The 16,289-nt window shown below is 34.5% G+C and overlaps 1 protein-coding gene across 1 annotated transcript in view; it reads left to right on the forward strand.

The window, feature by feature from the left end:
- The window catches only part of LOC133200991 (E3 ubiquitin-protein transferase MAEA-like), a 199,305-nt gene extending 197,902 nt beyond the window's left edge, over positions 1-1,403 (forward strand). Inside the window, exon 9 of the mRNA XM_061336798.1 lies at positions 1,018-1,403. Coding sequence (XP_061192782.1) covers positions 1,018-1,119 — 102 coding nt within the window. The 3' untranslated portion in view covers positions 1,120-1,403. The remainder of the gene's footprint in view (positions 1-1,017) is intronic.
- The last annotated feature ends 14,886 nt before the right edge of the window (positions 1,404-16,289 follow it).

Below are 16,289 nucleotides of genomic sequence, written 5' to 3' on the forward strand. Positions count from 1 at the left end.
AAAACGTCAACTGAAAAGTAGGTCACCATGACCTACTTTTGAATTTATATGACTATAATTAAATATTTCAGGTACTAATTGGCTTAGAATCATCAAACTTTGTCAGTTGATGCATCTTGGGTCTTCGGAGTAGGTCATCTGAAAAGTAGGTCACAGTGACCTACTTTTGAAAATTTATGGCTTTAATGAAATATTTCGAGTACTAGTTTGCTTAGAATCGTCAAACTTTGTCAGTTGATGCATCTTAGGTACTTGGAGTACAACAACTGAACAATAGGTCACCCTGACCTGCTTTTGAAATTTTATGGCTTTATTCAATATCTTCAGGTACTATTTGGCTTAGAATTATCAAAATTTGTCAGTAGATATATCTTTGGTCCTCAAAGTGGTTCGACTGAAAAGTAGGCGTCACCGTGACCTATTATTGAAATTTTCTGGTTTATTTAAATATATCAGGTACTTATTGGCTTAGAATCATCAAACTTTGTCAGTTGCTGCATCTTGGGTCCTCAAAGTATGTCATCTAAAAAGTAGGTCACTGTGACCTACTTTTTAAATTTATGGTTATAATTTTAAAAATATTTTAGGTACTTATTGGCTTAGAATCATCAAACTTAGTTGATGCATCTTGGGTCCTCAGAGAATGATAAGTGATAAGTAGGTCACCATGACCAACTCTCAGTTACTAATTGGCTTAGAATCATCTAGGGATCTCAGAGTGTTTCATCTAAAATGTAGGTCATGATGACCTACCTTTGGAATTTCAAGGATTAATCTAAATATACAGGATACTTAGAGGCTTCAAATAGAAGTGATAGGTTGTACAGTTTATCAAAAGAGAGATTCAAGGCCCTTGGGCCTCTTGTTAATACTGAACTGATTTGTGCTTTTTCCTAGCCAATGTTCTCATATGAACAATGTGGTCCATGGGCCTCTTGTTTCATGAAAGGGGGGACACAAATTTTCTGAATTAGCTTATTATTAAGATCAAATATTAATTTACTCTATCTCTTGCAGTCTCTTTCTGATTTAGCCCGCCTGAATGACGGAAGGGTTGTTTGTCCACGGACAAGAGAGATTTTCCAATTAGATGAGGCAGAGAAAGTGTTTGTAATGTGATAATTAAACCAAAGAAAAAAGAAACATACCATTGTGTTTATCCACTAGACTAATCTTCCTGCATTCTGTAGTGTCTCTTTTGGAATAAAACTTACATTCCTAGGCTATCATGCAGAGACTACACAGGGATAATTGTATGAGCCAATTTACTCAAAAATGGACCCTGACAATCATGTACATGTATAAATGTATCCTTTGAAGAGATAAAACACAACTTGAACCCTAGTTTTCTTCACATTTTGTAAAAATAAGTAAATAAATTACTTTATGTGTGAAAAATTTTACGTATTTTTTTTAATTTTCAGATTTCATGTTCATGAGTACGAAAGCCGGAAAGGCTCATTATTGACAAGATTAAAAAAATTTCACTCATAATAAGGAGGTAATAGAGAGGTTTAAGAAGCTCACATGTACATGTAGGTGTGCTTGTACGTTTAAACTACTAGTCAGAAGTACATATTTACATTATTTTTCTTGTTTAGCAATGTATAACGTGTACTTGTAAGTGTTTTAAATGTAGTAGTACTTATCATTAATAATCCTTAGAAAGCAAATGAAATTTATTATGTATAACACTGTTTTTAATCAGGTCTGGACGATTTCCAAATATGGAAGAGAAGAACGATAACCGTGAAATGCAATAAATACAGAGAATAAACAAGGTGTGAATCATTCTGACCAATCAGATAACGGAATTTAGACAAACCTGTGAGAAAATAAATAAAACACGTGGTTTTAAAGTTTTTTGCTCAAAAGATTTTTTTAGAACAACATCATTGTAAACTTTATGCACATTTAGCAATGATATAGTATATATGACAATTCTACCGTGAACAAACAGGACTTTAAAGCTTAGAATGAATTCAAATTGGATTAAAAATCTGTCACTACGAGGTAGCAATCCCAAAAGTTTAATTTGTGTTAAAAAATTGATATAAATACGGCAGATTTTCAGTTTTTAGAGTCTGACATGAACATGTTTTCGTATGGGAATATAACAGTCCTAATTATTTCCTGAGTGTTTATCACAAAATCATCCATGCAGTTTTTGGTATGCGAGGTAAGATATGGTGATCAGATTCATGTACATTCCCTTTTCTCCACGTTTTTCACATTTCTTATGTCCATTTAAAGTGACACGTACATGTATATAACAAGGTATTCGGCGCTCATGAAACCTGTGTTATTTTAAAACTACATGTAATCTATACAGTGAATACTTGTGTGCAATAGATCTATATGCAGGGTAACTACATGAAAGCGTTATCGATGAAAATCGGACGGCTAAGCAAAATTATATTTACTAACATAGTATATGTTCTGGTAAATGTTGTACTTGATAATAGCTTGACGGTGTGGTCTATTCCTCCGCAAACGATTGCATTGTGTTACATGCATTAATTAAGGTCTTCCGTTTCAGACGGAAGACCTTATAGTGATTCTATTGTTTTTTAAGGTCTTCCGTTCCAGACGGAAGACCTTATAATAGGCCTTTCAACTAATTTTTCAAGTTGCGTATATGGTAAAAAACATTTCATAGATAGATTTATAGGTATAAGAAATTATCAAAAAAGATAATTACTTATGCATATCTTAAATTAAATCATTAAAAAGTTTATTTATTAAAAATTGACTTGTACGATGTTGTGTTTTAAGGACAGGTAACTCAAGTGTAGAAATTGAACAACTAAGTGCTGATTTATGAGTTATCGTTTATAGGAATGACATATAGGCTGCTTCAGTTGGTATTGTTATTTACACAAAAGGGTTCCTTACTTTGTTTTGTACACAAAAGTGTTGACCAAAAGAAGGAGAATGTCTTCACTCTACCTGAAATAACGGGATCAAATGAATGGGGAACAGACTATATTCAAGATTTTTAACTCTCTTTATCAATTGTCATGAAGAAGAAAATATAATGTTATGTTTTTTTTGTGTGCATTTTTGTGCTCCCTATATAAATATATATATTTCTACAAGTAAATGCAACAATTAATTATCTTACTTGTGTTACTAAGCACAAAGAAGAACGACCAAGTATAAAAATTTAATCAGGTTAAAATTTGGAAGGGGGGTAGATTTCACTTTATATTTTAATTTAAAATTTTACTTATATGTAATTAAACAGTGTCCGTAACTACATGGTAAGTAAGTTTCACATTTGTGCTAAATTTTAAAACCACTGGATTTTCCTGACAGCAAAGAAAGACTTGGAAAACGCTAAAAACTGACTTGCTTAAAAACAATTAGATCCCCGGAACTGCTCTAAACAAGTTCCGGTAATGAGTTATCGTTCTTAACATCGAATCCTAGCGGCAGTTTAAAGGCCTATTTATAGTGATTCTACTGTTTCTTCTTTTTCTTTTTATTAAGGTCTTCCGTTTCAGTCGGAAGACCTTATGGTGATTGTACTGTTTATTTTTTTTTCCCCTTTTCTTGTCCCCTCGATTTCTCAGAGATGGCTGGACGGATTTTCTTGAAATTTTCAGGGATGATAGAGAATAAAAATACCCCCAGGTATTTTTTTCATTTTTTCAAGATTCACTTCCTATCGTCAGATATGTCCGATTTCTGTTTTTTTCAAAAATATTTTGTCCCAGTCATATCTCAGAAACGGTAAGAGATTAAGACACCAATTTCTTATGGTTAATAGATCTTGAGGAGTAGGCAAAACCATTTGGGTTAAGAGCATCAGCCGTCACTTCCTGTCGTCACAGGAAGTGATAATAGAAATAAAAAATTTCAACTTTTCTTTTTTGAATCTTTTTTTGCATCACGTTATTGCATTCATTTGTAGTTTCAAATTTGTCAGTCCCACCGGAAACAAAAACGAAAACTTCCGGTTATAAGAGAAAAACTACATAATTTGGGTATTTTTCTTTCCCATAAATATTTTTTATAGATAACGTATTTGAACTGATTTTTACATATGTTATTAAGACTGCAAATGTCTAGAGTAACGTCAAATATCTTTGTAAAGTTCGCTTCCGGTCGCGCGTTTAGATGTCTGTAAAATGAAAAATTGTCGGAGTGAGATCTCAGAAATGGTAAGAGATTTTGACACCAAACTTTTATGAGTAATAGACCTTGAGGAGTAGACAAAACCATTTGGGTTAAGAGCGTCAGTCGTCACTTCCGGTCGTCACAAGAAGTGATCAAAGAAATCAAAAATTTCAACTATTCTCTTTTGGAATAAGACTTGCATCATGTAATTGTATCTTTTTCACAGTTTTGATATGTGTTGGTCCAACCCGAAACAAAAACAACAACTTCCGGTTATAAGAGAAAAACTACATCATAGAGTTTTTGGATTTTTCCATACATATCGCTTATAGATAGAGTTCTTTAAATGATTTTTATATATGTTATTGAGACTGCAGATGTCTAAATTGACGTCAAACATCTTAGTAAAATTCACTTCCGGTTGCGTATTTTCCTGCCCTCAAATTGAGATTTTATTCACCTAATTGCTCAGCACCAGTAAACGACTGAAGTCTAAAACTTTCAGGACTGATGGTCAGTCACCAGTTTTTCTACATCATGTGAAAATCGTACGTTGCCGTCAGTTTCCGTCGTGACCGGAAGCGATGGAAAAAAAGTGAATTTTCCAAGTTTTTTTTTTCTTTTTAGAGAAATGTTTGGCTATTGCAGATGTTAGATAGACTAAAACCATGCAAATCATTTTCACTGGAAGTGCCGGCCTAAAAACCGGAAGTTGTTTCAAACATGAGTAGTTTTTCATGGAAACTTTTAGGGATGATCAGTTGTGAATAATTTAGGTGTAGAATGAACATTTTATTTGTTTGGAGTAATTTCAGTCTTGATGAAGTAAAAAAAAAAACATAAGAAAGTAAATTTATTTCCGGGATTTGATCTTAACCTTTGACCTTGAACTTTGATGACCTTGACCTTTGACCAAAAGGTCAGAATCAATAATTAATTTTAATCCTCTTTCCCCCCTCCCCTTCCCAAAAAAAATTTATAAAAAAGTCAGATTAATATCAGCCTAGAATATTTCTCTAGAACTCATACAACACCTCGGATCGACATAAAATTTCGGGGTTTTGCAGAAGATACCTGAAAGAAAGTTTCCTGAAAAATTGATGGTGAATCTCTGAAGTATATAGAAATTATGAATGTTAACGGTAAACACTACATCTTTTTTCGTATCTGAAATTTAGGTGCCGATGAACATAAAAATTAATTAAAGCTTTTCTCGGTTATTTCTTCAGTTGTTATGAATAGCAGTCGATTCTCTTGATATGATATGATATTTTAATACAAAGCATTCTTGCTTTCTCTAGTATGTGGAATTTATTTCAATTTTATTTATAATTAATATTAATCGAATGAATGTCGAAAAACAGCGATTTTTTCCTAGCAAATAAATTTTCACGCTCCCATTGACACCTTTTTCTTCCTAAAATGCATATCTGAAATTTGATTCATGTTACTTACATTTAATTCAATCCACACAGAGATGCTTATTTTAATCTTACCTATTATTTCAGGATATTCAGTCACATCCGAACCCGATCCTATATTTTCATATATTTGTAAACAAAGTCTCGACACTAAAGTTCTAATGCATCATAGGCTCTGAATGATTAACTCAATGCATTCCAAATATAGACAAACTCAAATATTTTTTTAAACCGAAAATCTGCATTTGCATTATACACCAGTCGTGTTTTTCAATCTATTCAATACTGATTACTACATTGTACAACAAACAAAAGAACACGTGCTTTTATTTCTATTTATTCTTAAACAATTAATTTACACCGGTCTTATAATCCAAAGGTTTTGAGTTTGATCCCTGCTGGGAGAACTTTTTTTTCATTTTCTGTTTTTTTTTTTTCAAACCAATTCACAAAAGAATCAAGAAAACAGAAGACCTGTTACTGCCTAGGCAATAAATATCTAGTTATTCTTATTTTTTGGACTTTCTAATTTTGTGCACGCGATTTCTCCAAGACTATTGGATGGATTTATATTAAAATTTTCAGGAATAGTGTGCTGTAACATGAACTTGATCTATCTGAGAGGAAATTTCGAGATCCACTTCCAGTACCAAGTTACAGACCATTTCACTCGTCAGTTTATTGAATCGTGAGAATATACTGTATCGCCGTTACTTCCGATCGTGACTGGAAGTGATGCAAAAAAGTGAATGGTTAATGGTTAGCGCGTTGGAATTTTCACGCTGATGACCAGGGTTAAATCTCCAGAGTGTCTGAATTTCTTTTATCACTTTATAAGCTTGAATTTTCGTTTTTATTTTCAGAATCGGACGGAAGACCTCTCATTGCTCGCAATGAGTTTCTAGTTATTGTTAAGGTCTTCCGTCTTCACGGAACACCTTATAGTGATTCTACAGTTTCTTCTTATTAAGTCTTCCGTTTTCAACGGAAGACCTATAGTGATTCTACTGTTTCTTATTTTTTTTTTTTTTTTTTTTTTTTTTTTTGACTTTCTAATTTTGTGCACGCGATTTCTCGAAAACTATTCGATGGATTTACATGAAATTTTCAGGAGAGATGTGTCGTAACATGAACTTCACCTATCTGAGAGAAAATTTGGAAATTCACTTCCAGTGCCAAGTTACGGACCATTTTCTGAATTTAAAAAGGCATTTTGTCCGCGGATAATCTCAGGAACGGTAAAAGATATCAATGTGAAACTTTCAGGGATTATAGATCGTGATAGGTACTAGCCGGGTCGCTCCTTTTTTAAATCAATACTTACATCACATTATTGCATCTGTTTTGTAGTTTCGAAATATGTTGGTCCCACCGGAAACAAAAACGACATCTTCTGGTTATAAGAGAAAAACTACATAATTTGAGTATTTTTCTTTCCCATGTCTTTTGTAGATAAAGTATTTGAAATGAATTTTAAATATGTTATTCAGACTGCAAATGTCTAAAGTAACGTCAAATATCTTTGTAAAATTCACTTCCGGTCGCGTGTTTTTCTGTCCTCAAAATGAGAAGTCTGAGCAAGATCTCGGAAACGGTAAGAGATTAAGACACTTAACTTATATGAGCAACAGATCTTAAGATGTAGGCAAAACCATTTGGGTTCAGAGCGTCAGCCGTCACTTCCGGTCGTCACAGGAAGTGATCAAAGAAATCGAAAATTTCAACTTTTCTTTATTTTAATCTAAAATTGCATCACTTTATTACATCTTTTTCACAGATTCGAAAGATGTTGTTCCCACCGGAAACAAAAACGACAACTTCCGGTTATAAGAGAAAAACTAAATAATCTGAGTATTTTACTTTTCCATAAATATTCTTTATAGATACAGTATTTGAAATGAATTTTAAATACCTTATTCAGAGTGCAAATGTCTAGAGTAACTTTTAATATCTTTCAAAAATTCACTTCCGGTCGCGTGTTTTCCTTTCCTCAAAATGAGAAGTTGTCTGTGAGAGATCTCAATAACAGGTAAAAGGTTAAAACACCAAACTTTTATGAGTAATAGACCTTGAGGAGTAGGGAAAAAAACCATTTGGGTTAAACCCGTCAGTCGTCACTTCCGCTTTTCTTTTTTAAATTAAAACTTGCATCGCTTTATTGCATCTCTTTCGCTGTTATGAAATATGTTAAATTTCTCTGGAAACAAAAACGTCAACTTCCGGTTTTAGGAGATAAACTACATTATTTTTATATTTAACTTTCTCATATATTACTTATTGATAAAGGACTTGAAATAATTTTATGTATGTTGTAGATACTGCAAATGTCTAGAGAAAAGTCAGAGATTTTTATAAAATTCACTTCCGGTCGCGTGTTTACCTGTCCTCAAAATTAGAATTTGTTCTCACAATATTGCTCGGCAACAGTGAAAGTTTGAAGTGTAAACCTTTCAGGACTAATAGTCAGTCATCAGTTTATTTGAATCATGAGAAAAACTCGTATCGCCGTTACTTTCGTTCGTGACAGGAAGAGATGTAAAAAAGTGAATGATTAATGGGCACGTTGGATTTTCACGCTGACGACCAGGGTTAAATTTCCAGAGTGTCTGAATTTCTTTTATCATTTTTTAGCTTGAATTTTCGTTTTTATTTTCAGAATCGGACGGAAGACCTCTCATTGCTCGCAATGAGTTTCTAGTTTTTATTATTCTTATTTTTTTCCCCTAAATTTTGTGCACTCGATTTCTCAGCAACTATTCAGTGGTTTTCAATGACATTTTCAGGAATAATGTGCATCTATAGGATCTTGATAAATCTTGGAGGAATTTTGAAAATTTGCTTCCGGTGCCAAGTTATCGACAATTTCCTGATTTTAAAATGAAATTTTGTCGCCCCTTTTTTTCAAGAATTGCTAAAGATGTGAACTGGAGACTTGTTGGAGATGATAGTACATGACTTATAGGTGAACAGAATAACCTTTTCCTTCATGGTGGGCACTTTCGGTCGCTTGCGGAAGTGATCAAAGAAATCGTAAATTTTCAACTTTTTTTTTAAATCAATACTTACATAACATTATTCCATTTCTTTTGTAGTTTCGAAATATGTTGGTTCCACCGGAAACAAAAACGTCATCTTCCGGTTGTAAGAGAAAAACTACATAATTTGAGTATTTTTCTTTCCCATTAATATCCTTTGTAGGTAAAGTATTTGAAATTAATTTCAAATATGTTATTTAGACTGCAAATATCTAGAGTAACGTCAAATATCTTTGTAACGTTTACATCCGGTCGCGTGTCTCTCTGTCCTTAAAATGAGAAGTTGTCTGAGCAAGATCTCGGAAACGTTGAAAGATTAAGATACCAAATTATATGAGCAACAGACATTAAGATGTAGGCAAAACCATTTGGGTTCAGAGCGTCAGCCGTCACTTCCGGTCGTCACGGGAGGTGATCAAAGAAATCGAATATTTCAATTTTTCTTTTTTTATTTAAAAGTTGCATCACTTAATTGCATCTTTTTCGCAGATTCGAAAAATGTTGGTCCCACCGGAAACAAAAAGTCAGCTTCCGTTTATAAGAGAAAAACTGCTTAATTTGAGTATTTTTTTTCCCAAAAATATTCTTTATAGATAATGTTTTTGAAATAAATTTTAAATATGTTATTCAGACTGCAAATGTCTAGAGTAACCTTAAATATATTTCAAAAATTTACATCCGGTCGCGTTTTCCTCTCCTTAAAATGAGAAGATTTCTGCGCGAGATCTCAAAGACAGGTAAAAGATTACAACATCAAACTTTTATGAGTAATAGACCTTGAGGAATAGGCGAAACCATTTGGATTAAACGCGTCAGTCGGCACTTCCGCTTGCCTCAGGAAGTGATCAAATAAATAAAAAATTTTAACTTTTCTTTTTTAAATTAAAACTTGCATCACTTTATTGCATCTTTTTCGCTGTTTTGAAATTTGTTAAATTTCTCTGGAAACGAAAACGTCAACTTCCGGTTTTAGGAGATAAACTACATTATTTTTATATTTAACTTTCTCATAAATATTGCTTATCGATAAGGTACTTGAAATAATTTTATGTATGTTGTAGATACTGCAAATGTCTAGAGAAAAGTCAGAGATTTTTATAAAATTCACTTCCGGTCGTGTTCACCTGTCCTCAAAATTAAAATTTGTTCTCACAATATTGCTCGGCAACAGTAAAAGTCTGAAGTGTAAACCTTTCAGGACTAATAGTCAGTCATCAGTTTATTTAATTCATGAGAAAATCTCGTATCGCCGTTACTTTCGTTCGTGACAGGAAGAGATGTAAAAAAGTGAATGATTAATGGTAAGCACGTTGGATTTTCCCGCTGACGACCAGGGTTAAATTTCCAGAGTGTCTGAATTTCTTTTATCACTTTTTAGCTTGAATTTTCGTTTTTATTTTCAGAATCGGACGGAAGACCTCTCATTGCTCGCAATGAGTTTCTAGTTTTTATTATTCTTATTTTTTTTTCCCCTAAATTTTGTGCACTCGATTTCTCAGCAACTATTCAGTGGTTTTCAATGACATTTTCAGGAATAATGTGCATCTATAGGATCTTGATAAATCTTGGAGGAATTTTGAAAATTTGCTTCCGGTGCCAAGTTATGGACAATTTCCTGATTTTAAAATGAAATTTTGTCGCCCCTTTTTTCAAGAATTGCTAAAGATGTGAACTGGAGACTTGTTGGAGATGATAGTTCATGACATATAGGTGAACAGAATAACCTTTTCCTTCATGGTGGGCACTTTCGGTCGCTTACGGAAGTGATCAAAGAAATCGTAAATTTTCAACTTTTTTTTTAAATCAATACTTACATAACATTATTCCATTTCTTTTGTAGTTTCGAAATAGGTTGGTTCCACCGGAAACAAAAACGTCATCTTCCGGTTGTAAGAGAAAAACTACATAATTTGAGTATTTTTCTTTCCCATTAATATCCTTTGTAGGTAAAGTATTTGAAATTAATTTCAAATATTTTATTTAGACTGCAAATATCTAGAGTAACGTCAAATATCTTTGTAACGTTTACATCCGGTCGCGTGTCTCTCTGTCCTTAAAATGAGAAGTTGTCTGAGCAAGATCTCGGAAACGTTGAAAGATTAAGATACCAAATTATATGAGCAACAGACATTAAGATGTAGGCAAAACCATTTGGGTTCAGAGCGTCAGCCGTCACTTCCGGTCGTCACGGGAGGTGATCAAAGAAATCGAATATTTCAATTTTTCTTTTTTTATTTAAAAGTTGCATCACTTAATTGCATCTTTTTCGCAGATTCGAAAAATGTTGGTCCCACCGGAAACAAAAAGTCAGCTTCCGTTTATAAGAGAAAAACTGCTTAATTTGAGTATTTTTTTTCCCCCATAAATATTCTTTATAGATAATGTTTTTGAAATAAATTTTAAATATGTTATTCAGACTGCAAATGTCTAGAGTAACCTTAAATATATTTCAAAAATTTACTTCCGGTCGCGTGTTTTCCTGTCCTTAAAATGAGAAGATTTCTGCGCGAGATCTCAAAAACAGGTAAAAGATTAAAACACCAAACTTTTATGAGTAATAGACCTTGAGGAATAGGCGAAACCATTTGGATTAAACGCGTCAGTCGGCACTTCCGCTTGCCTCAGGAAGTGATCAAATAAATAAAAAAATTTATCTCTTCTTTTTTAAATTAAAACTTGCATCACTTTATTGCATCTCTTTCGCTGTTTTGAAATATGTTAGATTCCACCGGAAACAAAAACGTCAACTTCCGGTTTTAGGAGATAAACTACATTATTTTTATATTTAACTTTCTCATAAATATTGCTTATCGATAAGGTACTTGAAATAATTTTATGTATGTTGTAGATACTGCAAATGTCTAGAAAAAAGTCACAGATTTTTATAAAATTCACTTTCCGGTCGCGTGTTTACCTGTCCTCAAAATTAGAATTTGTTCTCACAATATTGCTCGGCAACAATAAAGGACTGAAGTCAAAAACTTTCAGGATTGATAGTCAGTCATCAGTTTATTGAATCGTGAGAAAATCCTGTATTGCCGTTACTTTCGATCGTGACAGGAAGTGATGCAAAATGGTTAATGGTTAGCGTTTTAGATTTTCACGCTGACTACCAGGGTTAAATCTCCAGAGTGTCTAAATTTCTTTTATCACTTTTTAAGCTTGAATTTTCGTTTTTATTTTTAGAATCGGACGGAAGACCTCTCATTGCTCGCAATGAGTTTCTAGTTATTAAGGTCTTTCGTCTTCACGGAAGACCTTATAGTGATTGTACTGTTTCTTATTATTATTATTCTTATTTTTTAGACAAATTTTGTGCACGCGTTATCTCGGGAACTATTCAGTGGTTTTTCATCAAACTTTCAGGGATAATGTGCTATTAAATGCCATTGTTACATTTGGAAGATTTTTTGAACAATTCGCTTTCGGTTCCAAGTTATAGACAATTTCCTGATTTTAAAATGAAATTTTGTCGCCCCTTTTTTTCAAAAATAGTAAAACTAAAATTATGAACTGGAGACTTGTTAGAGATTAAAGGGCATGTCATTTAGATATGCGGTATCTCCTTTTCGTTTGTCGTCAATACTTCCGGTCGCTACCGTAAGCAAATGTAAAAAGTGGAATTTTTTTAACTTTATTGTTTTTCAATATTGTTTTATTAGCTCACCTGAGCCGAAGGCTCAAGTGAGCTTTTCTGATCACATTTTGTCCGTCGTCCGTCCGTCCGTCTGTCCGTCTGTCTGTCCGTCCGTCTGTAAACTTTTCACATTTTTGACTTCTTCTCAAGAACCACTGGGCCAATTTTGACCAAACTTAGTACAAAGCATCCTTGGGTGAAGGGGAATTTAAATTGTTAAAATGAAGGGCCAAGTCCCCTCACAAGGGGAGATAATCAAGAGAAGACAAAAATAGGGTGGGGTCATTAAAAAATCTTCTTCTCAAGAACCACAGGGCCAGTAAAGCTGAAACTTATATGGAAGCATCCTGGGGTAGTGTAGATTTTAAATTGTTCAAATCATGACCCCCGGGGGTAGGGCGGGGCCACAATGTGGAATCAATGTTTTACATAGAAATATATAGGAAAAATCTTTAAAAATCTTCTTCTCAAGAACCACTGAGCCAGAAAAGCTGAAACTTATGTGGAAGCATCCTGGGATAGTGTAGATTCTAAATTGTTCAAATCAGGACCCCCGGGGGTAGGGCAGGGCCACAATAGAGAATACAAGTTTTGCATTGAAATATATAGGAAAAATCTTTAAAAATCTTCTTCTCAAGAACCACTGAGCCAGAAAAGCTGAAACTTACGTGGAAGCATCCTGGGGTAGTGTAGATTTTAAATTGTTCAAATCATGACCCCTGGGGGTAGGGCGGGGCCACAATAGGGAATCCAATTTTTACATTGAAATATATAGGAAAAATCTTTAAAAATCTTCTTCTCAAGAACCACTGAGCCAGAAAAGCTGAAGCTTATTTAGAAGCATCCTGGGATAGTGTAGATTCTAAATTGTTAAAATCATGACCCCCGGGGATAGGGCGGGGCCACAATAGGGAATACAAGTTTTACATTGAAATATATAGGAAGAATCTTTAAAATTCTTCTTCTCAAGAACCACTGAGCCAAAAAAGCTGAAACTTATGTGGAAGCATCCTGGGATAGTGTAGATTCTAAATTGTTCAAATCATGACCCCCGGGGATAGGGCGGGGCCACAATAGGGAATCCAAGTTTTACATTGAAATATATAGGAAAAATCTTTAAAAATCTTCTTCTCAAGAACCACTGAGCCAGAAAAGCTGAAACTTATGTGGAAGCATCCTGGGATAGTGTAGATTCTAAATTGTTAAAATCATGACCCCCGGGGGCAGGGCAGGGCCACAATAGGGAATACAAGTTTTGCATTGAAATATATAGGAAAAATCTTTAAAAATCTTCTTCTCAAGAACCACTGAGCCAGAAAAGCTGAAACTTATGTGGAAGCATCCTGGGATAGTGTAGATTCTAAATTGTTCAAATCATGACCCCCGGGGGTAGGGCAGGGCCACAATAGAGAATACAAGTTTTGCATTGAAATATATAGGAAAAATCTTTAAAAATCTTCTTCTCAAGAACCACTGAGCCAGAAAAGCCGAAACTTACGTGGAAGCATCCTGGGGTAGTGTAGATTTTAAATTGTTCAAATCATGACCCCTGGGGGTAGGGCGGGGCCACAATAGGGAATCCAATTTTTACATTGAAATATATAGGAAAAATCTTTAAAAATCTTCTTCTCAAGAACCACTGAGCTCTTCTCAAGAACCACTGAGCCAGAAAAGCTGAAGCTTATGTGGAAGCATCCTGGGATAGTGTAGATTCTAAATTGTTCAAATCATGACCCCCGGGGATAGGGCGGGGCCACAATAGGGAATCCAAGTTTTACATTGAAATATATAGGAAAAATCTTTAAAAATCTTCTTCTCAAGAACCACTGAGCCAGAAAAGCTGAAACTTATGTGGAAGCATCCTGGGATAGTGTAGATTCTAAATTGTTAAAATCATGACCCCCGGGGGTAGGGCAGGGCCACAATAGGGAATACAAGTTTTGCATTGAAATATATAGGAAAAATCTTTAAAAATCTTCTTCTCAAGAACCACTGAGCCAGAAAAGCTGAAACTTATGTGGAAGCATCCTGGGATAGTGTAGATTCTAAATTGTTCAAATCAGGACCCCCGGGGGTAGGGCAGGGCCACAATAGAGAATACAAGTTTTGCATTGAAATATATAGGAAAAATCTTTAAAAATCTTCTTCTCAAGAACCACTGAGCCAGAAAAGCCGAAACTTACGTGGAAGCATCCTTGGGTAGTGTAGATTTTAAATTGTTCAAATCATGACCCCTGGGGGTAGGGCGGGGCCACAATAGGGAATCCAATTTTTACATTGAAATATATAGGAAAAATCTTTAAAAATCTTCTTCTCAAGAACCACTGAGCTCTTCTCAAGAACCACTGAGCCAGAAAAGCTGAAGCTTATTTAGAAGCATCCTGGGATAGTGTAGATTCTAAATTGTTAAAATCATGACCCCCGGGGATAGGGCGGGGCCACAATAGGGAATACAAGTTTTACATTGAAATATATAGGAAGAATCTTTAAAATTCTTCTTCTCAAGAACCACTGAGCCAAAAAAGCTGAAACTTATGTGGAAGCATCCTGGGATAGTGTAGATTCTAAATTGTTCAAATCATGATCCCGGGGGTAGGGCGGGGCCACAATAGGGAAACATTGAAATATATAGGAAAAATCTTTAAAAATCTTCTCAAGAACCACTGGACCAGAAAAACTGAAACTTATATGGAAGCATCCTGGGGTAGTGTAGATTCTAAATTGTTAAAATCATGACCCCCGGAGGTAGGGCGGGGCCACAATAGGTATTACAAGGGGGGAAGTCTGGTAATGAACAGCATGGCCAAAGTTACTCAGGTGAGCGATGTGGCCCATGGGCCTCTTGTGATATTTAGAGGGTTGATAAATACCTCTTGCAAAATACCTACTATATAATTTGTTTGAAAATTGATAAATCCTTACTCTAGATATTGGCATTTCTAAATTTGAAGCGGTGGTCCAAAATTGCGACTGTCTTCGTAAACTCCAACGAGCAGGTCGGAGTTTACGGAGACAGCCGAGCTTGGCAAAGAAAAGGCGCGAAGATTAACTCATGATATTTGGCTTGAAATAATGTATCGTGTCCCACCTTTCATAGTAGACAAATGGACTGATGCAGTAGATTAGAAGTGCAGAAAACGATCACACGGACATGTTTGTTTGGAATTAAGAAAAAAAGAATGCATAAAGGATAATGGAAGTTAAAACATCAATAGTTTTAGATATTCGCATTTCTAAATTTGAAGCAGTGGTCCAAAATGGCAGCTTTCTTCATGAACTCCAACGAGCAGGTCGGAGTTTACAGGGACAGCCAAGCTTGCCAAAGAAAAGGCGCAAAGATTTACTCATGATATTTGGCTCAAAATAATGTGTCATGTCAAGCCTTTCAAATTAGACAATTAGACTGATGCAGTAGTATAGAAGTGCAGAAAACGATTGCACGGACATGTCTGTTTGTAATTGAATGGAATAAAAAATTGAATGCATAAAGAATAAAGGAAGTAAACACATCATTAATCAATAACAGATCATTTCTTCTGCTAACAGTTATTGTTAAAACTCAAGTAACAAATTCAGATGTAAATCTGCTTGCACAAATTTTGGCTGGTTAGCTAATATCCTATAATTCCGTACTATGAAAATATTAACCTCCCTGACGCTCTTTACTTCAGGCAATGAGTGCAAATAAACATCCATGATAGTTGGATTATATTGCGCTGGTAGAGTGGTTTTCTTAATTTTTCACGCAGGCGATCTGGGTTAAATTTTGTGCACGCGATTTCTCAGCAACTATTCGGTGGTTTTCAATGAAATTTTCAGGAATAATGCACATCTATAGGAACATGATACATCTGGGAGGTAATTTGAAAATTTTCTTCCGGTGCCAAGTTATGAACAATTTCCTGATTTTAAAATGAAAATTGTCGCCCCCTTTTTTCAAGAATGGCCAAAGATATGAACTGGAGACTTGTTGGCGATGATAGTACATGACCTATAGGTCAACAGAATTATCTTTTTGTGCGTTGACAGTACTTCCGGTCGCTAATTTATAAAGTTGAATTTTTCAACTTTACT

This window comes from Saccostrea echinata, unplaced genomic scaffold (genome assembly GCF_033153115.1).
Source record: "Saccostrea echinata isolate AGI-Se365-2 ecotype Australia unplaced genomic scaffold, CSIRO_AGI_Sech_v1 ptg000042l, whole genome shotgun sequence".
NCBI lineage: Eukaryota > Metazoa > Mollusca > Bivalvia > Ostreida > Ostreidae > Saccostrea > Saccostrea echinata.